This window comes from Zymoseptoria tritici, chromosome 2 (assembly GCF_000219625.1).
Source record: "Zymoseptoria tritici IPO323 chromosome 2, whole genome shotgun sequence".
Classification (NCBI taxonomy): Eukaryota; Fungi; Ascomycota; class Dothideomycetes; order Mycosphaerellales; family Mycosphaerellaceae; genus Zymoseptoria; species Zymoseptoria tritici.
The window spans coordinates 1393841-1413640 of record NC_018217.1 but is presented as its reverse complement, the minus strand read 5'-3'; the positions used below and the strand labels follow the sequence as shown (position 1 = coordinate 1413640).

General features: G+C 53.6%; 9 protein-coding genes across 9 annotated transcripts; 6 read left to right on the top strand and 3 right to left on the bottom strand.

Moving 5' to 3' along the window:
• Positions 1-388: 388 nt before the first annotated feature.
• Positions 389-796, top strand: MYCGRDRAFT_29060 (uncharacterized protein; the record flags this gene model as incomplete). Its single annotated transcript, XM_003855570.1, has 2 exons — positions 389-706; positions 761-796. Coding segments are annotated over 2 exons (354 nt in total), but the record flags the coding sequence as incomplete, so codon positions are not given.
• Positions 797-1463: 667 nt separating this feature from the next.
• MYCGRDRAFT_108001 (uncharacterized protein) lies at positions 1464-2196 on the bottom strand (the record flags this gene model as incomplete). The annotated part of the gene is made up of 2 exons (XM_003854845.1): positions 1464-1975; positions 2030-2196. 2 exons carry the CDS (start codon positions 2058-2060, stop codon positions 1464-1466), a joined length of 543 nt encoding a protein of 180 aa, XP_003854893.1.
• Positions 2197-2415: 219 nt separating this feature from the next.
• On the top strand, positions 2416-3933 carry MYCGRDRAFT_22011 (uncharacterized protein; the record flags this gene model as incomplete). Its single annotated transcript, XM_003855571.1, has 1 exon — positions 2416-3933. A coding segment is annotated over one exon (1518 nt), but the record flags the coding sequence as incomplete, so codon positions are not given.
• Positions 3934-4511: 578 nt separating this feature from the next.
• Positions 4512-5428, top strand: MYCGRDRAFT_103191 (60S ribosomal protein L32; the record flags this gene model as incomplete). Its single annotated transcript, XM_003855572.1, has 4 exons — positions 4512-4553; positions 4619-4783; positions 4916-5037; positions 5094-5428. 3 exons carry the CDS (start codon positions 4619-4621, stop codon positions 5200-5202), a joined length of 396 nt encoding a protein of 131 aa, XP_003855620.1.
• Positions 5429-5476: 48 nt separating this feature from the next.
• On the bottom strand, positions 5477-6202 carry MYCGRDRAFT_99074 (uncharacterized protein; the record flags this gene model as incomplete). The annotated part of the gene is made up of 1 exon (XM_003854844.1): positions 5477-6202. One exon carries the CDS (start codon positions 6200-6202, stop codon positions 5477-5479), a length of 726 nt encoding a protein of 241 aa, XP_003854892.1.
• A 450-nt stretch (positions 6203-6652) lies between these two features.
• Positions 6653-9737, top strand: MYCGRDRAFT_55107 (uncharacterized protein; the record flags this gene model as incomplete). Its single annotated transcript, XM_003855573.1, has 2 exons — positions 6653-8904; positions 8966-9737. Coding segments are annotated over 2 exons (2985 nt in total), but the record flags the coding sequence as incomplete, so codon positions are not given.
• A 1096-nt stretch (positions 9738-10833) lies between these two features.
• Positions 10834-11808, top strand: MYCGRDRAFT_17006 (uncharacterized protein; the record flags this gene model as incomplete). The annotated part of the gene is made up of 3 exons (XM_003855574.1): positions 10834-11270; positions 11326-11667; positions 11736-11808. Coding segments are annotated over 3 exons (852 nt in total), but the record flags the coding sequence as incomplete, so codon positions are not given.
• A 407-nt stretch (positions 11809-12215) lies between these two features.
• Positions 12216-17145, bottom strand: MYCGRDRAFT_107996 (uncharacterized protein; the record flags this gene model as incomplete). The annotated part of the gene is made up of 11 exons (XM_003854843.1): positions 12216-12292; positions 12350-12709; positions 12760-13047; positions 13538-13691; positions 13750-14889; positions 14988-15218; positions 15289-15362; positions 15582-16019; positions 16071-16982; positions 17036-17080; positions 17133-17145. 11 exons carry the CDS (start codon positions 17143-17145, stop codon positions 12216-12218), a joined length of 3732 nt encoding a protein of 1243 aa, XP_003854891.1.
• Positions 17146-17714: 569 nt separating this feature from the next.
• On the top strand, positions 17715-19292 carry FBA1 (fructose-bisphosphate aldolase; the record flags this gene model as incomplete). The annotated part of the gene is made up of 3 exons (XM_003855575.1): positions 17715-17831; positions 17892-18825; positions 18885-19292. 3 exons carry the CDS (start codon positions 17786-17788, stop codon positions 18982-18984), a joined length of 1080 nt encoding a protein of 359 aa, XP_003855623.1.
• Positions 19293-19800: the final 508 nt, after the last annotated feature.

Sequence of the window (19800 nt, the reverse complement as noted above, 5' to 3'; positions counted from 1 at the left end):
GCTTGCCATCTTCCGTATGCCTCTCTAGAAGATGTCGTTCGCCAAGCCGTTGCATTTCCCCGCCTTCAGCAAGTGCATCAGAAGATTCCACTGCATGGCGACAGGGGTTGCTTTTTCCGGCTCCGGTGCGGAGGATGCAAGCATGCATCCTCGATGGACCAGGATGGCGACATTGTAAGCAGAACTGCTGGCCCAGCCACTCGAGTGTCGTCTTCTTTGATGTACTCAGTGGCGAGCGCAGTGCTGCGGATCGAAAATACCAGAACAACGAACCCTCATTGAACTAGTAACGTCCAAGCCGTGAATAGCCATGCTGCTCCGCTTCGCCTCCTTTGTCTCAGTCCTCGGCCTCGCTGTATCTCAGCGAGTCCTCGCACCTTACGAGGAGCCCACCGCTCCGGGTCTCGTATTCCTCTACACAGCCTACGCAGTCTGCAACAATGCCATCTACGCGACTCAAGGGCCACGAGGCATCCGGACCGCAATCCCAATCGTGGGAGGCAACTTCACCGGTCCCAGACTGGCCGGAAAAGTGTTGCCCACGGGTTCAGACTGGGGCCTAACGGATCCACAGACGGGAATCTTTTCGGCGGACACAAGATACAACCTTCAGACAGACGATGGGGCGAACCTCTTTTTGCAGACGAGCGGCCCGAGCACCGCCAGTGGCAGTTTGCATTTGAGAGTGGTGATCGAGACGGGAGATGTGAGTCGAAACGATTTCGAAGGCCACTTTTCATGCAGGACTGATCTCCTTCAGAAAGCGTACTACTGGCTCAACAACATCGTCGGTAAGACCATAGGCAGTGTACTGAAGCAAGCGAGTCGCGGACGAAACCAGCCATTGGAATTTTGAACAGGGTGGAGGCTAGCGAGGATAGCTTCGTCCTCAGGATCGATGTTTGGCATGTAGGTTCTTGATCTGCTGCGTCGCTATTCATCTGTCTGGAGTGCTGACGTTCGATCCATTTAGCTGGAGGGAGAATATAACACGACAACCTTTGTCAACGGAACCGTGTACTGATTGGACTGGTGGTCGTTCGTGGTTACCGTGTCGCGACGGGATACTGGAATGCCAATCTCAAAAGCATTTGGAGTACGGGCCCACTACGTAGCTAAAGTCCAGCTCAGAGGAAGGCAAAGGATCGGCAGGCTGTTTTCGTGCCCCTTATTTTAAGGCAAGCTCCGTGGAAGGTCATAGTGGGTTCCAACACATAGATGCCGTGGTCCACTCATGTGCAGACCGGAGTGCTGTTGGAGTGGGCTCAGTCTCGGACAGTCCAGCTCCATGGTGTTCTTCGTTCGGCTGATCCTCCAGCACTCCGATCAAGATAGGCAATAGTTCCACTACCACAGGTGAAACGCTTTCGTTCACGACGCCCGCAGTCGAGCTGGCGTCATGGTGTCATGCTCGTTTGGAGACCAAGCGGACGCGTATCAAACCTCGCCGCATTTCTTGCACTTCACGTAACCTCGTCGACATCCTCCCACTCGTCTCCTTGGCCCACGCTGAGCTGACTACCAGCTAACGTATCCGGAACATCCACACGGCTGGGCGGAGCGTGCATTGAATCAGCCATGATCACAACATCCTCCATAGGCTTTGGTGCTCCCGTGTCCTCGCTCTTCATAGCTTTGGACTTGCTCTCCTTCTTCAATTTCTTCCCAGCAATCTTCTCGTTCAGCTCTTCCCAATCCGCGCGCCTCGCATCGACTTTCCTGCCTCGATTTGTACTGTCTGCCACTTTCTTCTCCAGCTTCCCGCCGATCGCAGCCGCCTTCTCGAGTCCGCGCTCCTGCCGCGCTCGTTGCTGACGAGTGAGGGTTTTGGTCTTCTTCTTCTTGCTAATGCCGGCTCCTTGTGGTGTGTGTAGCCATGGCTTATAGTCTGTTTCGGTCGTCGTTGCTTTCACCTCGGCGTCTTTGGGCGCTGGGCTCGCTCCACGGCGGGCAGCGCGTGAGTTGACTTTCACTTCTATAGAAAGATCAGTTTTACGTGAGACTGTAGGACAGATGGCTTCTCGTTTACCGCGCTTCTTGACCTTAGGTGTTTTCGCCATTTTATCGTGATATCAAATCCCAAAACTCATGTGCTTACGGAGAGAAGGTCGATCGTCAAACAATGAAATAAATAAATTTGGTAGTCCAAAAGTCCGAACAAGGGTCCGTCAGCCCTACGGCAGCTGATAGCGTCCTGCATGCACACTTCGTTCTTGAGTTTGCTCCTCCGTCCAAGACAACGTCTCACCAAGATTCGCCCCTTTCTCCGGACCATCTTCTCATGAGCTGCCCCTTCACGCTCCTCGCAACTCCACAAAAAGCTTCTGCAGATGTCCACAGCCGTCCCACGGTACACGTACGATGGAACCTCGAATCCAACTTGAAGACATACCGCGTCCCTCCATAACGGCGAGCTTGGTCTACGGAACACTTATACTCTACGGACTGCATCTACTTCTAGACTACTTCGAAGTAGCCATTCTATCTCCACAGGAACTTCTCTTCAATGCTGTCGTATACTGCATCCCTACGCCGTTGCTATTGGATTCCGCCCGAAGGAACGAACTAAGGGAGAACAACATGCTGTCGCAGACACACGCGGCGAAGAGCGATGCTTTCCGCAGAGCCATGGGACTGGGAGGACATGCGTTGCTGCAAAAGGGGGAGTCTATCGGCATGGGAGGTGTCATGCGACGAGCGAGCATGATAGCTGGAGCTCGCCCCGTGGTAGTCACTTCGGACGCACCGGCGGGTCTCGGCAACTGGGACAATTCATGCTATCAGAATAGCGTTCTGCAAGCGTTGGCATCTTTGGTGTCCTTGAGATCCTGGCTGAGTGTGTCCGAGCCTCCCGGTGCAGGGCCAGAAACAAGCACCAATACTGCTCTTCAGACAACGATTGCAAAACTCAGAGATCCTGCAAATAATGGGAACCATATCTGGACGCCGGCACAATTGAAGAACATGAGCAGTTGGCAGCAGCAGGACGCACAGGAGTACTTTTCGAAGATTGTCGATGAATTGGAGAAGGAAGCCACAAGAGCGGCTGCTTTGAAGAAACAGCCTGGTTTGGAAACTTTGGTGGATGCACAGCATGAGGGCGGAAACGATCAGGACGTTTTGAGGAATCCGCTCGAAGGCATGACTGCTCAACGAATCACCTGCACACGATGTGGCTTTTCCGAGGGATTCTCAATGATCCCGTTCAATTGCCTCACGGTTCCCCTCGGCTCTTCCTTCGACCAGGATCTTGAGGATTGCTTGGACGAGTACACAAAGAGTGAGGACATCGAAGGCGTTGAGTGCAACAGTTGCACTCTCATTCAAGCGGAGAGCCAACTGAAGCAGATGCTTTTAACCAGCAAAAGTGGAGATGCTACATCTCCACCGCAGAGCATCGCAATGCCTCCAGAATTGCGTGCACAGATCGAAGCCCGGCTACTTGCTATTCAGCACGCCTTGGAGATGGACGACTTCTCGGACAAGACCTTGAAGCAAGATTGCCAAATATCACCAAAGGCCTACGCCAGCACCACCAAGGAACGAGAGGCTGTTCTGGCTCGAGCGCCTGAGTCACTCGCTATTCACATCAACAGGAGTATATTCGACGAGTTGACGGGAGCCCAGAGGAAGAATCATGCACATGTTCGTTACCCAGCAATTCTGGACCTCGAGCCCTGGATGGCGAGTTTCTGCAGCACGCCGACGCGATACGCTCTGCAAGCAGTTGTGACGCACTACGGAAGACACGAGAATGGCCACTACATCTGCTACAAGAAGCACCCTCGCCGGCTAGACGATGAGGTCGAGCTTGATGAGGATGTGCCGCAGAAGGAGAGCTGGTGGCGGCTGAGCGATGAGGACGTGTCGCTTGCGCCTGAGGAGGACGTTCTGGGTCAAGGCGGCGTGTTCATGCTCTTCTACGAGCGCATTAGTGATGATAGCAGTGCGACACTGCTAGATGTGGTTCCGGAAGCAGTAGAAGAATCTCTACCCTTCGACGCTGTCAAAGAGGCTGCCACTGTGGACAATGAAGACGGGACTGCAGCTTCTTCTGCAGCTTCTGTTGTGTCCGAGTCAGAAGCAGAGACTGAATTCGAAGAGGATGATGCAAGAGTGAGCGTTGAAGCGACCGCAAAGCCTTCGCTACCTCCCGCGCCTATGCTACGCACAGCGTCGCCGACAATCATTCGGCATGAAATGGGAATGGGAAGGTCCATAATGAGCGTCTAGCGATATCGCTCGGCGACGCCACTGCTGTGATAGATACGATGTAACGAAAATAATGACAACAATCCTCATCTGACCAGCTCCAGCGACGGGTCTCACTTTTACTCTGCATGAATTCATTTCAAGGAAGACTTCATCGTGGACAGGCGAAAAGAACCTGGAAGTGGTCTTGGATGATCCAATACAGGCCTGAGGCACCAACTTTCTGCGTGCACGGTCGTGACTTCCAAATTTCGTGCCAAGTCTCTCCCACCTCAATTCGAGAAATCTCGGCGACCGACAACGACACATCACCAAACTAACCCACCCACACAGCAGTCACGGTACGACTCCGACCTCGACGAAACACCCCGATCGCGATACCCGAAATACTAACGTTATCGCAAAGATGGTCGCCGCAAAGAAGCATGTCCCGATCGTGAAGAAGGTCACCGCGCGGTTCAACCGCCACCAGAGTGACCGCTTCATGCGCGTGGACCCAAGCTGGAGGAAGCCAAAGGGTATCGACAACCGAGTCCGCAGACGTTTCAAGGGTCAGGCTGCCATGCCAAAGGTGCGTTGAAGATGCTGGGAGAGTGGATAAGAGATGGGAACATGAAGGTGGAACAAGGGCATCGGGAGGATACAACAGGACAGCAGGAAGATGGAATCCAGGAATCAATGCTGACGGATGCTGCGAATACAGATTGGTTACGGTAACAACCGCAAGACTCGCCACATGATGCCTTCCGGCCACAAGGCTTTCCTCGTCAACAACATCCGCGACTTGGACCTCCTCCTCATGCACAACCGCACCTACGCTGCTGAGTGAGTATCGCTGAGACATTCGGTATGATGGTCAGCCGTACTGACTTGCACTCCAGGATCGCACACGCCGTCTCATCGAGGAAGCGGATAGAGCTCGTTGCTCGTGCTAAGCAGCTCGGCGTCAAGGTCACCAACGGCAAGGCCAAGATCACCTCCGAGTCGTAGATGGAGCGAGTGGGAGTTGTTATGCTGGGCGACGGATGGCGAAGGGCGAGCAGGAACGGAACGGCGTCTCAAAGGTGCATGGGAGGATACTGCATTTCGTAGCTGGCCAAATCTGAAGAGCCGGTTTTATCTGCGTACACACCGCCAACGCCTCGCTAGAGTACTTGATACATGCTCAGACGCATCAAGTTGAATGAAAGCAAGCAACCCAAAAGACCACACAAAACTCCCACGACTCGCTTTTGCAATCTCATGACAATCGAACAATGCCCTCTCAACCCTCCTCCATAGCGCCGGCGGCCTTAGCCACCTCCGTAACGTCTTGCGTCGCCGCGCTCCAGTACGCTTGTACCTCGACCTTGAACTCCGCGGTCGCCACGCCAAACAGCTTCAGCAGCGCTGTCTGATGGCTGTTCAGCTCCTTGCCCTCTTGACAGACCGTGTGCTCCTGATCCAGCATAACCTTGCCCTTCTCCAAACGTGTCGGCATCCCCCACTTGCGCACCGTGACCTCCAGTGAATGCGGCAGCGCAACGTCGTCCTCGATCGCCTCTTCGCCTCCACGCGAGTACACCACGCCAGCTGGAATAGTAAAGGTCCTGCTCGCCTCGGTTCCTGCTCTTGCAAAGTCCACCTCGACGTATCCCTCGAAGTACTGCAACACCTCCGCTGGCGCCCTGTTTGTGCACAGCAATCCCACACTGCCCTTCAAGTACTGGTTCAACTTCCACAATCCTGGCGCATGTTCCGTCTCACGTGTCTGTCCCAATGCCTTGGCCATGACCTTTGTTTTGCCAAAGAAGATTCGGCTGTCGGAGAATTGCTGGCGCACGTCTTTGAGATATGTGTTGCGCATGTTCTCGACGTCGAAGACGAAGATGTGGGCGTATGAATCGGCTGCATGCTGAACGGCTTCGAAGAGTGCCAAGGCCTTCTCTTTGCTGGGCTTCTTTTGCACCACTGAGGTATGCACCACGCGGGAGCGCTTCGATTTGGGCATGTTGGCGATTGTGGTGGTTCAGGAGAATGTATCCGGGGAAAGGTCGAGATGGTGGCAGGATCGATGCTCTCAAATCTCTGAAAGAGCCGACCAGTTTTTTGAATCTTATCGCCGAAACCTTGATGAGCGGAGCGGCCCGCAAGCCGGGGGTGGGGCCATTGAACTGCACTTTCTGGAAAGAGTGACGAAGTGGTTGAAAATATCGTGCTCGAACGTGACTTTTGGCCACTACAATCTCAGAGCGTCGTTCAAATAGTCAGAGCATGTCGTGCGTATCGAATACACGCAATCTGAACCGGCGCCATGCCTGAGACTTCACATATGCCAACGGACGAGTCTGACCGGGAGACGATCGTTCAACGACCCTCGGACCAGGCCTTGAAACATGAACTCAGTAAAGATGCAGCCGGCGAAGCGAAGCCTTCGCTGCGGTCCAGGGTCGCATCACTATGGACAAGCACTGGTATCGATCTGCGCACGTACGAAACCATGTTCAAATCAGCTCTGGCTCCGACGATCAGTCTCGCTGCATTCCAAGGCTCTGGCTGGGCCAACTTCTTCACCACCCTTGGCTACCTGGTCATCATCATGACAATCCTTCCCGTGGTGATCATGCCGCGGAGCAAGTTCCTTCAGACAATGCTTATAAGCGTGATATTCGTGTCTCTGGCATCTAGCATCTCGCTTTTGGGCATCTACTGCATGGTCACGGCGCGGATCAATACCACTGGAGATCAGATACCTGGCCAAGGTGGAGCTGGAACGAGTGGTCTCGCGACACAAGGAGCCGCTACAGCGGGATATAATTCGTCGGCATCGGCCGTTGCGGGAGTTTGGTTGTTCTTCCAGATATTCATTGTGAGTGTGCTCCGAGCCAGGCTACCTCAGTACAATGTCCCATGTATTATGTGGGCCGTTGTCGCAAACATCGCGTGTATCTATGGACCGCAATTCAACACCATGGTTCAGGGGGAGGCTTTCGTTCGACGACTCTTGCTCGCATGCTTTACTGGTTTTGGAATTGCCACAGGGGTATCGCTGCTAATATTTCCGTTGACAAGCCGCGTGGTATTCTTCAAGGGCATGGCCGGCTACATTGCCTCACTTCGAAGTGCACTACAGGCCAACCTGGACTATATGCACAGCCTGGAGGAAGACGATCCTTTTACTGTAGCGAGAACGAACACCATTGGAGATAGGCCGCCCAAGAGCGAAAAGGCAAAGGTGTTCAAACAGAAGTTGGCTGGCCTGACCGCGGTTCATGCAAAGCTCTCGACCGATTTGGCCTTTGCAAAGAGAGAAGTTGCAATCGGTAAACTTGGCCCCGACGATTTGCAGGAATGTTTCCGACGCCTTCGCGCGATCATGATTCCGACCATGAATCTCAGTTGCATGGCAGACATATTCGTACGTGTGGCAGAAGAGAGAGGTTGGGACAGTTCGCTCGATATGGCTCAGGCATCGGTCGAGGACGCAGCAAATGCCGATGAGAAGATCCGGATTGAGACCGTTCAAGAATGGCACGAACTCATGAAGTACTTGCGAGAACCCTTCAATGCAATCACAGCCACACTTCTCGACGGATTGGATCATATTGCTATCACTCTCCAGCTCGCTCCAAAGCCAAAATCAGACGACGTCGAATCGAGTGGCTCAGAACCGAGACCTGGCGATGAGGCATTTGCAGTCTCATACGCACGACGCAGGCTGGAGTTCCTCAAGAGCAAGGAGATGATGCTACGCGGATGGTGCAATATACACGACATCAACCTTCCAGAGGACTTTTTTTCAAATCCAGACGCCGACTTCGATGCTCCTAAATGGATGCAGGAGGGCTCCCTGACAGAGCCTCACAGACAGCTTCGAAAGCAGTTGTATCTGTGTCTATATATGGAATTTCTTCTCATCAATATCGGTCGTCGTGTGGGCCATCTGATCAAGGTGGCCGATGCTTTCAAGGCCCATGGCAAGCTAAGCAGAAGTCGCCTTGTTGTACCAGGCTACAAGCGGATGAGGAAGTGGTTTCGAAGTCTCTTCAACAATAGGACGGACACTGCCGACAATGAGGAGCTTCATGGAGATGGTAACAACAGCAATACTGTGTACCTGGGCAGCGCGTACTCGAAGAGGCGCGATGCAGAACACCTACCGCCAGCAAACGCCTGGGAGAAGTTTGGCGACAAACTTCGTTGCATTCCATCTTTCTTCCAGTCCTCCGCAGCATCCTTCGGCTTCCGCGTCGCCTGTGCGACTCTCACGATTGGTATCGTTGGGTTGCTTCACGACACACAGACGTTCTTCACCAAGCAACGTTTGTTCTGGGCTCAGATCATGGTGTCCATCGCCATGAGTCCTTCGGCTGGACAGAGTTTGAGAGGGTTCTTCTTGCGTATAGCTGGAACTTCCGCTGCACTTGTTGTCAGTTGGATCGCATGGTATATTGGAGATGAGCACACGGCCTCTATCATCGTCTTCTACTTCATCTTCTTACATGGATTCGCGTGGGTCATGGTAAAGCAGCCGGCCTATATCCCGGGTGCCATGATTGGACAAATCACAATGTCCTTGATTGTCGGATATGAGCTACAGGTCCGCACTCTCGGAGTTGCGGTGGCGACGTCTAACGGACAGGCATACTTTCCGGTCTATGAACTAGGGCCCATTCGGCTGGCTACAGTGCTTGGAGGGATGTTCGTCGGATGGTAAGTTCACTGCCAACCCCAGAGGGAGAGCAAAGTCACTATACTGATGTTCTACCCGCAGGATCTTTACTTGGTTTCCTTACCCCATCTCTGAGCACAACCTTGTCCGCAAGAATCTCGGCTCCGCATTGTACCTCCTGGCCAACTACTACTCCGTTATGCACGAGACAGTAGGACTTCGGCTTCGAGATGAGCAAGGCGACATGAGCAACAAGAATAGTCCAGGTCGCAAGTTGGAGAAGGCTCGCATGAAGCTCTATTCAAAAACAAACCTGAACATCAATGGATTACGGACCCAAGCTGCGTTTCTAGCCTGGGATGTACCGATCGGCGGACGGTTTCCGCAGGAGCGCTACCAACGTCTCATCACTAGAATGCAATCCATCCTGAACTTCATGTCGTTGGTGAGCGTGGCATCACAGAGCTTCACTGAATTGCGAGAGGACGGCGGCAACGAGCACGGTCTGAAATGGCTGGCCGGTTTCCAGAAGCTCGTCACTGAGGCCAGCTACACTTCCGAGCAGGTCACGACGCTACTTGCTCTGCTCTCCGCATCTGTCACGACCGAGCAAGCTCTTCCACCGTACCTCCGCGTGCCAGAGCCCTATGGTCTATCACAGAAGCTGCAAGAAATGGACAAGGACATCCTCAGCGTACGCCACATTGCGGAACCTGGATATGCGAGCTTTGCGGTCGTCCAGATTGGCACGAAATACATCCACGAGGACTTGAAGGCGCTGGTGGAGGGAGTCAAGGAGCTGGTTGGCGAGCTCGACTTTTCGTACCACATCGTCTCTACAGCGGATCCATCTCGAACGAAGTCCGAAGAGACTTTGGTTTTCACCCGGAGCAAGAGTGATAGCGACGGCCGGGCTAAGCAGGACTGAAAACCTTCCTCAATAATCGAACTCAATTTGACATAACCTCCAGCTGTTTATGGTGTGTCCGTCTCGATGAACAGGTGCTGGTAAGTTACATTATCCTCATTTAAGCTGGCATGCTGACTTACTTGGCCTCGTTGGATAGGCGTTCGATCACGCTGCCGGCACAATGAACCTGATGCCTGTACGCCCAAGTCACATGTTGGCGGAAGTTAGTGGTACGCACAAGTTACACGCCATGTTGCCCACATGGCCAAGGTACCAGGACGCCCAAGACAAGACACCTATCACGTTACCTGCACGATCAGTGGAGGCTACCTGACTTAACATTCACGGTCACCAAGGCATACTGGTGACTTCTCTGTACACCTATCACCGCGTCCGGTTGGTTTGCCAATTCAGCTTGTCACGAAGATAACCTGCCGCGGCGCATGTATACTGTCTGGCGGCCATTCTATGCGTGTTCGAGCCAACAGACGCACTAAAAAGACCAAAGCCCCCACCATGATGCCATATGGCTGTCACAAAATGTCTATTGCCCGAATCGGCAAATGGACAACTACATCGCCATCAACATCAAGGTTGTACAACTCGGTCTGTCGAATTTTTCGAACGACAATTGACGACAATGTCTTATATGACTGTCGAGTACAGGCTGAATCATGGTGCAAAACTCCTCCTGCCTGAGCTCTCAGAGTAGCCGAAGGCGCTGCAGCAGGCTAATGTCCGCTATTGAGCTGCAGTGGATGATCGGCAGTATTGGCACAACATGTGGATCCGGGCCCGACTACCTCACGGATCAAAGAACGCAGACGACCCCGCCGTCGCCTGTAGTTCTCTTTGTCGTCTTGTCCTCGAAATCTGTCTACAGTATCAGTCCCGATCGTTCACAATGGTCAACATCACTGCCGTCGACCTGCTCCAGCTCGCATCGAGCATCCCATACGCCTCGCAGCTCAACTCACTTGCGGAGTCTATTACCGATGCCGTTGGGTTCATATCTTATAACCAGAGCTTCATTACCGATGTACTGGGAACGAATGTAACAGAAGCATTGGCATCCAATCAGTCATATGAAGCCTTCCACGAAGCCGGCGTATATAACATTGCTACAGGCAAGCTCTATGCAACCAGCAACTGGGCCAGCGACTTCAACAACCCAATCAACGTCACAACTATCGATCTCAACAACAACGACGCCATCGCCTCTGTTCGATACAAGAACGTCCAGAATGCCAATGGCGGCGCCGCGTTCTACCCACCCGGCACTCCAGCCAACAGCAGCGAAGGCCAACAGATTGTCTTCTGTGACGAAGGCCAGACAGACCTCTCGCCGTCCCAGCTGACACTCGTCGATCCGTCCACAAACACCACCCGCATTCTGTTGAACAACTACTTCGGCGCCAATTTCTCCAGCATCAACGACGTTGTTCAACATCCCTTGACCGGCGACCTCTACTTTACCGACGCCCGCTATGCATACTGGTATGACTGCTTCGCTTCCTCCTTGATCGACCTGCCCACTGACATCTTCAAACAGGCAAAACTTCGGCCCAACCCCGACCCTTCGCCCACAAGTCTATCGCTTCTCCCCAACTACCGGCCAGGTGCAAGCCATAGCCGATGACTTCGTCGCTCCCAACGGCATCGAACTGTCGCCGGATTGGAAACACCTCTACGTCACGGACACGGGTCGCAACCAGCGAGGCAACGAGACAAGGGACTATGTCAACCCTGCCAACATCTACCGTTTCGACATAGCGGCGGATGGAGGACTGGAGAATCGGCACGTGTTTGCGTACACTAGCGGTGGGATTCCGGATGGTATACATACGGATACCATGGGCAATGTGTATTCGGGGTTGAATGATGGGGTATATGTGTGAGTATTGTGGAAGCTGTGCTGTGCTTGATCGATACGAGATGTAGACTGACTTTATCTTCTTGCAGGTGGAATCCGCACGGCCAGATGATTGGCAAGATTGCGGTGGGAGGCACAGAAGCCGTGGCGAACTTTGCTTTCGTGCCGGGCGGGATGTATATTTTTCATGAGTACAAGTTGTGGAAGATCTCGATCAAAGCGGAGGGCAGGACGGTACGGCGCGATTTTGGGCTGTACTGATGGCGATCATAATGGCGGAGACGTGATGGACCAGCAAGGCGCCCAGTTCAAGGCCGGATGGTCACGGTGACACGGCTCTGCGCTTTCCAAATGTGACGCCGGAGGCAAAAAGTAAACCTGGAATGCTTTCATCGCAGGATATGGGTTCCTAGCGAGGATGTTCAATACGAATGCAGCAAAGGCCTGGCGAGCTTCCGTAAGGTCAGCCGCGACCAGTTGCTGTACGTTGTGACTGCGCATCGCAAGCCATGTAGAAGACGTCGCCATCTTCTGGGTGGTGGGCATAGCATACTTGAACGATCTCCCGTTCACTTCGTCTTCGTCTTCTCTGCACGCATTACCTTCCTCCTCTGCGCCATCATATGCGTGAACAGCACATAAGAACCTATATCAAGTCAGCAAAAGCTGGCTCCTTGACCACAACGCCTGCCGCACAACTCACCAGGCACGTAAATCAACAAGATCGCCTTGAGAGCCCACTCAAACAACGGATTATAGGCCCTCGCTGGGTTCAACGCCCGCCAAACCAACCAGCACTCACTCCCAATCCCCAACGGGTACAGCACGAAGAAAGTATTATACCTCAACCACAGCATCCATCCCGGAACACCGCCGGTCGTGAGCGTGACGGCGAAGTAGGAGTAGCGAATGACTTCGGTGACCGACCAGGCGACGAGCATGGAGGAGTAGGCTGGCGAGCTGAGAGCTGTGGTGTGTGGAAAGGGTTCGACGATGAGCCATACGAGGAGGTAGCGGGAGGCGACTTGCATGAGTGTTGTGAGGAGAGGGGCACGGACGAGACCTGTATAGAAGAAAAAGAGAGAGAACTTAGCTTGCGATCATCATACACACGTGTGGGACATGTGTGCGTTGAGAATGAATTGCAGGTGTAATCTTTACCGGTAGCAGCATGCAGCACTTCCAATCCCGCCAAAGTCTGCGTCCACTTTGTCCACTCGCCGACTTCCAGATACGTGCTCTTGTAACCCTTCGTCGCGGTGGTTTGCAAGGTGCGGGTAAGGACTACCGCCCAGAGGACCGCGGACAGGGCATTGTAGAGGATGAGGTAGCCGGTCTTTGCGGGCGAGGACTTCTTCGCACTTCGCGTTGCCTGCCCTTTTGGAAGCTGCTGGGAGTCGGCTGGACGGTTCATTGTGTCAGAGGATGATCGTGTAGAGGAAGAGGAAGATGTCGTCGAAGTAGTGTGAGCTGGGATTGAGCTTCACATGTGATGGACCCTTGGCGGGAAGCAGCCGCGGTTCCTGCGTTCGTGACGTCGGCCGACAATGGTACGAAGGTACGATGACATTCATAGAGAGAAATCATTTGATAGAACTGAAGCGAATCAAAAGAGGGATGAATTTGCAATGCGAATTATGCCCATGGAGGTCCAGTCATTATGTTCATTTGCCAACGCTGTACAACACCACGCTGAGTATCCTGCATCATGAAATCAAATGCCCGCTCGAAGTAGTGAATGCTTGCTTGTTACCGAAATCCTCGCTGTAATGCCGTCCAGTGAATATCACCACTCCTCCATGATCTCTCGCCAAACTGCTGTCGTCCCGGTCCTGTTGGCTCTGCCGCGTGCTGTACTAGCTGAGATATACCTGAACCATCGAAGACACACCAGCCGGTGCCGCGCAGTCGTCCACAACGCACTTCTTGAAGGGTAATGGCAGGACTTCTGAAGACGTCGAGCAAGTATCCACCGCCTTTTGCTTGCCCTTTCCTCTCTTTGCTGCGCTTTTCGTCCGGTTCTGCGCGCAGATGCCGCAATATGCCTGAAATTCTGTCAGTTCCAATCTTGTCAAATTCCCACATTCCTGACCGTGCACTTACATGGCCGCACTTCTTAATCACCCACACTTGCTGCTTGATGTCTTCCTCTCCCATCGCCAACTCATCTCCACAGTTCGGACACACGATTTCTTCATCCTCGCCCGGACTTCGCGTGAACCCCGGAGCAGCTTTTTCCGGTGGCTCGTACTTTGGAGTTGGAGGTCGATTCGCGCCCGCATATCCGAGATCAAAGCCAGGCATAGCGTAATCCATCATAACTGTCTGCGCTTGTCCAACCAGCGGGTGGAAATGTGCTACTCGTGGAACTCGGTTTGGATTGGGTCCATAATTCGGACGGGCTGCTGGAGGCGGCAGTTCTCCAAGGCCTGTAAATGCATGCCCATATCTTTGCATCCTATCCAGCAGTCGAGTGCCGCCATTCAAGAGGTCGTTGATGGTGCTGCGCTGGTCTGCTACGCTTCGTGTTCCTACGCCTGCAGTGGCACCGGGTCGTGCGAGGTTGTCTCCTTGTCGTGTGCGAGTGTCGACGAGGACGACGTCGTCTTCATTGTCGCTTGTGAGATCAATCGGTTCCGCGCGGCCTGGAGGAAAGGCAGTGGCAGTTACTTGAGCGGGCGCAGCGCCTGGTGAGGATCCGCGAGTGATGGCAGGTGGTGATCGTCGACGAGGCCGCATGTTGGTGATTTCTACGTCGTCCATGTCTGCAGAAGGCTGCCGAGTGAGATGGCGCAGCACTGAAAACCTCGGATGTTCTCGTTCTCGATCTCGTTGTTCGCGTTGCCTAGTGAGATAGCTTGAAATCGACAGTCCAGGTGTTCGCGTCGAAGCATCGTGGTATGTGTCGCCGTAAAGAGCTCCTCCTAAGCCTGTCCGCCCGTGACGTGTGATTCCCACTTCACGTGCCGCTTCTGCTGATGTATTCCTCACGTTCTCTTGCTCGTTGCCATCGTCCTCCGTCAGATCGATTGCCATATTGCTGCTGCTTCCTGCACCTGCTGATCCCGCGTCTCCACCTGACATGACTGGTCTTCTGTAATCGAGTCCGTCTCCAGGAAAGCGAGTGTGTAGTGAAGGTAATGCGAGTCCGTTATGGTGTGGGTTCGCTCGGTGGTGGTGGCTGTCTCGGACAAAGAGTGTGTCGGGCGAGCTGCTGCGGTCTGTCATTTCGCTGTAATTTCGCTAACGAGCACATGTCAGTATTCGAGAGTGATGATGGCGAGCAAATTGAAGCGGCTGCGGGTTGGAAGCGGCGAGAAGTGAATGGCAGCGAAACGCACCTTGGTACTAGTTCTTCTCGGTCGAAAGAACGGACATGAACCAGAAGATCCACTGGCATGACCATCATCCATGTTTTCTATGAGGCAAGTGTCTGTTTGCAACGCAGCATGACAAAAACGTGCTCGCGGATGATGTCCCGTGGTGTCCAGCGTTCGAAGATTTGTGGTCGAGTGTGGTGAAGGAGTGTTCTCAGCGGCGAGTTGAGAGAGATGTGTTGGCGGCGAGTGGCGCTACGAGGGGGTGCAGGAGCTTGATGGATATTAAAGTGTAAGACCCAAATCAACCACCGCGCAGACCCACAACCTCACTTTGCCTGACTTTGTTGCCGATGCGCTCGCAACGATCGCTGACGTCGTTGTCCGAAGAGCTACGTGCTGCATCATGTTTTGAATTTCTGCCTTCTGTATTGAAGACGATCATCTAAAGTGCACCAAACCCTATCCACGTCCCAATTCTTGTGACCAGCCTGGATCCTTTCCAGAATGTCTCCTAATTTACACCTGCTCGTCGACGCTTCAAATGACTTTTTCACCCTGGAACCATCACCGCCGTGGGCACTTTCTAAACGCTGAGAATGCTGACGGCTCCCTCACCCGTAAGGGCCACCAAACTGCTCGCCTTCGGTCCCCACTTCACATCCGCAGCATTGATAGCCTTGCGCAGAGGCTCCGTCCATGCCTTGCTGCTCTTTGAGTATTGAGCGACCACAACTCCACCCGGTCCGCAAGCCGCCAAGAATTGTCCGGTGTAATCCCATGCAATACCCGTCACTGCCGTGCCGATGTCGATGGTTTTGAGAGCGTTAAGCTTGCGCAGATCCCAAACTGTCACAACGTTTTGACCTTGATTGGCGGATGCTAGCCAGGTCCCGTTCTCGGAGAATGTGAGCGCGATGATGGGTGTCGTTGCTGAAGGAGCGGGGAATGTATGCGCGAGCTGAGATGCCTTGACATCGTACAGACGAACGGAACCATCAGCACCTCCGACAGCCAACAAGTGCCCATCAGGGTGGAATGCTGCGGTCGTGAGTTCTGCAGGAGAGTCAGCTTTTGGAGCGAGTGTTCAGACTTCGCAGTACTCACCAATATCTCCGTACACCTGCGTGAGGACCTGCATCGTGCTGACATCATAAAGGATATAGCTCTTGTCATACCCAACAGACACCAGAATATCGCCGCTTGGATGCGTAGCGACAGCAGTTGCTTCTCCAGCGTGCTGTTGAAATTTGCCCTGCACCGCGCCCTCCTGAGTGACCACCACAGTTCCGGTGGAGGTCGAGATCACCTGCTTATCGTTGCACCATGCACCGCCCAAGATCGCTCCCGCACCCACGTTGCTCCTGGTGGTGAAGGCGCCCTGGCTCGCATCGTAAATGCCCGTGGTACCGTCAGAGTCTCCACATAGGAATTGAGCACCAGTCTGATCCGGAGCCAAAGTTTTTGCGCCGGTGAATTGTGTGTCCACGGTGGATCGAATGTCATAGGTTTGAATGGTATCCGCGGTGGCCCAGTCCTCTGGCACAGGACGCTTTCGTCGAGTCTTCGAAAGACGCTCTTGTGTGTCTGTAATCTTCGCTATGGCCTTCTCGGACAAGGGCTGTCCATCGACCTGCATCGCATCCCCATTTGACGTGCCATTGGAGTTCGCAGTGACGGATACCCTTGATAGCGCATCTCTGGCCTCATCTCTCTCCTTTTGCAGACGCGCAATTACTCGCTGGGCAGAATCGTTGTAGTAAAGGGACGTGCTCAGCTCTTGTCTGGTCTCGGCGAGCTGTTGCTTCAATTGGTATGTCTCGAGGATCAAAGCATCCCATTCGTTCTGGAACGTCGACAGGAGAGCCGGAATAGATGTGAGTGTGGGAGGGCGAGGCTTGACCAAACGCGCTTGCTTGAGATCGATCAGGTCATCGTTGGATAGCTCTTCGCCATTGACCGGATCGGAACCGTGCTCGGAGATGTAAGCCTCGATCAGGCGACGCTCAAAGACATTGCCTGTGCACATGTCAGCTTTCAGAACTGTCGATCGAGGGACGGAGTCGACGTACCAGACTTGCGCGATGCCACAGGGTTCTGCGGTGCTTCGCCGGAGACTATCGAGATTTGTTAGTAGGCATCGGTGCGATCGTGAGCAGATGTACCTACTTGCGCAAAGCATGATAACGTATGTATGTGGGAGTAGTGCAAGTTCGCAATGGGATTCAGCGTGATCTTTGAAGCTAAAGATTGATTTCTTGACGATGGGAGATGTCCAGCAGCGATGACTAATCTTTGGCCTCAGGCATCAGGTTGCGACTCTTCCTTTCCACACATTTTTTCGCAGACGGCCCTTCTGGCGGAGCAACTGCGGTCATTCGTATCCTTGTCAAATGGTCGTTGAGCCACTACCATGATGTGACGCTGCTTCAGTCATCGAACAGCGTCCTTGTAGAGCATTCAATGCATTGTTCTGGCCGACGGTGGTATAGCAACGAGAATTGACAGACAATTCCCCGGCGACGACGGGATTCAGTAAGGAGATCGGGCGCATTCGGAGCACAAGAGAGGGCCAAGTCGGAAGAGGTCGGTCAAGTCGGTCAAGTCGGTCCTCGCCGGTGGAGGGGCAGAGGTCCAGTTCAACCCCTCCAAAATTTACATCATTTCAATGGTGAGCTTAGCCCATTTTGTCTTGTTTGCTGCTACAAAGGGCGACTTGCTTTTTCTCCCCTCGACATCACCATACCTTACCGCAACACCCATCAAGGTCTTCGTTACTTCAGCCTCACTTCCACCAATACCACACACTCAATCCAGCGATCATGGCCACCAGCATCCTCAAGACCAAGTCCGGCGTCATCTACGGAGGTGAGCTACCAATAAACATCCCCTCCTACCAATGCCCCGGCTAACACACTCTGCCTCCAGACGACGTCAAGGCGCTCTTCAAGCACGCCCAGGACAACAACTATGCCATTCCCGCCATCAACGTCACCTCCTCCTCCACCGTCGTTGCATCCCTCGAGGCCGCTCGCGATGCCAAGGCACCAGTGATCCTCCAGATGAGCCAAGGCGGTGCCGCCTACTTCGCCGGCAAGGGTGTTGAGAACAAGAACCAAGAGGCATCCATCGCTGGAGCCGTCGCCGCCGCTCACTACATCCGCGCCGTCGCTCCATCTTACGGCATTCCCGTCGTCCTCCACACCGACCACTGCGCCAAGAAGCTCCTCCCATGGTTGGACGGCATGCTCGATGCCGACGAGGCTTTCTTCAAGGAGCACGGCACTCCTCTCTTCTCCTCCCACATGATCGATCTGTCCGAGGAGACCGTCGAGGAGAACCTCAACACAACCGCTCAGTACCTCAAGCGCGCCGCACCAATGAAGCAGTTCCTCGAGATGGAGATTGGTATCACTGGAGGTGAGGAGGACGGTGTCAACAACGAGGATGTGGACAACAACTCCCTCTACACCCAGCCCGAGGACATCCACAACATCTACAAGACCCTCGCCCCAATCTCCCCATACTTCTCCATCGCCGCTGGCTTCGGCAACGTGCACGGAGTCTACAAGCCCGGCAACGTTAAGCTCCGCCCAGAGCTCCTCCAGAAGCACCAGAAGTACGTGCAAGAGCAGGAGAAGACCAAGGAGGAGAAGCCCGTGTTCCTCGTCTTCCACGGTGGCTCCGGCTCCAGCAAGCAGGACTACCTCGACGCCATTAGCTACGGTGTCGTCAAGGTCAACCTCGACACCGATTTGCAATACGCTTACACCGAGGGTATTCGCGACTACATGATCAACAAGAAGGAGTATGTCAACTCGCAGGTTGGCAACCCAGATGGCGAGGATAAGCCAAACAAGAAGTATGTTGACAAGAATCTCTGTCCGCTCTGGCCATTATTGAAACTAACATTTTTTTCAGATACTACGACCCAAGAGTGTGGGTCCGTGAAGGTGAGAAGACCATGAGCAAGCGTGTCGCCGTGGCTCTCAAGGACTTCAACACTGCCAACCAGTTGTAGATGTGCTCGTCCCGATGTAGATGCCAGAAGCTTGCCGATTGAGTAGATGAAAAAGCGAGTGGGAGCACTGTCAACGTTGTCTTTGCTTTGTATCCAAGGAACTGCCATACAGTCCATTGCCACAGCCGCTCGTTACTAACCTCCTTTGGTCGCTGTTGCAAGGGCTCGTTGTCGAATCGATTAGTGGTTATGTTGTCGCTTATCGGTGCAAGGGTGTTGTAATTGGCCGGTATGTGCCATGGCCGACATCATTGTAGGTTTAATTAAACACTGCTCATCTCGATGATAATCCTTGTTCCTGGACGAAGCAGAACTCCCGGGACCCAAGATGACCGTCGAACAGACACGATGCCCTATACGCTATGGAAAGAATGAAAGTCGTGCACAATTGCTCTGCTCGAACGAAGCGAAGATCGAATGTCCAAAGGCTGTAGGCAGACTGAACGACACAAACGTGTGAACGTGGTCCCGGATCCGCATTGATTTGCGGGCTCATGCTTGCCATGTAAGATGACCGGTCGACGTCGGAATGGTCTAGTTCTACCAGGTTGATCGCAGCCCATCCCTAGACATGTTCCCTGAGCTCTCTGTGATATCCCTCTCATTTCCGTCCACGCCGCACCACCACATCCACTCGGCATCACTCCACCGCGACATCAAAAAGATGCAGCTCACCAAATATCTCCTCCTCGCCACGACCATGTCGACGGCCGTCAGCGCCAGGATCGGCGTTACACAGAACTGCGTCGGCCCCCCCGGCTACGAAGCCGTGAGCATGTGCAAGAAAGCAGGCGGCACTCAGGTGAGTAAACCCAT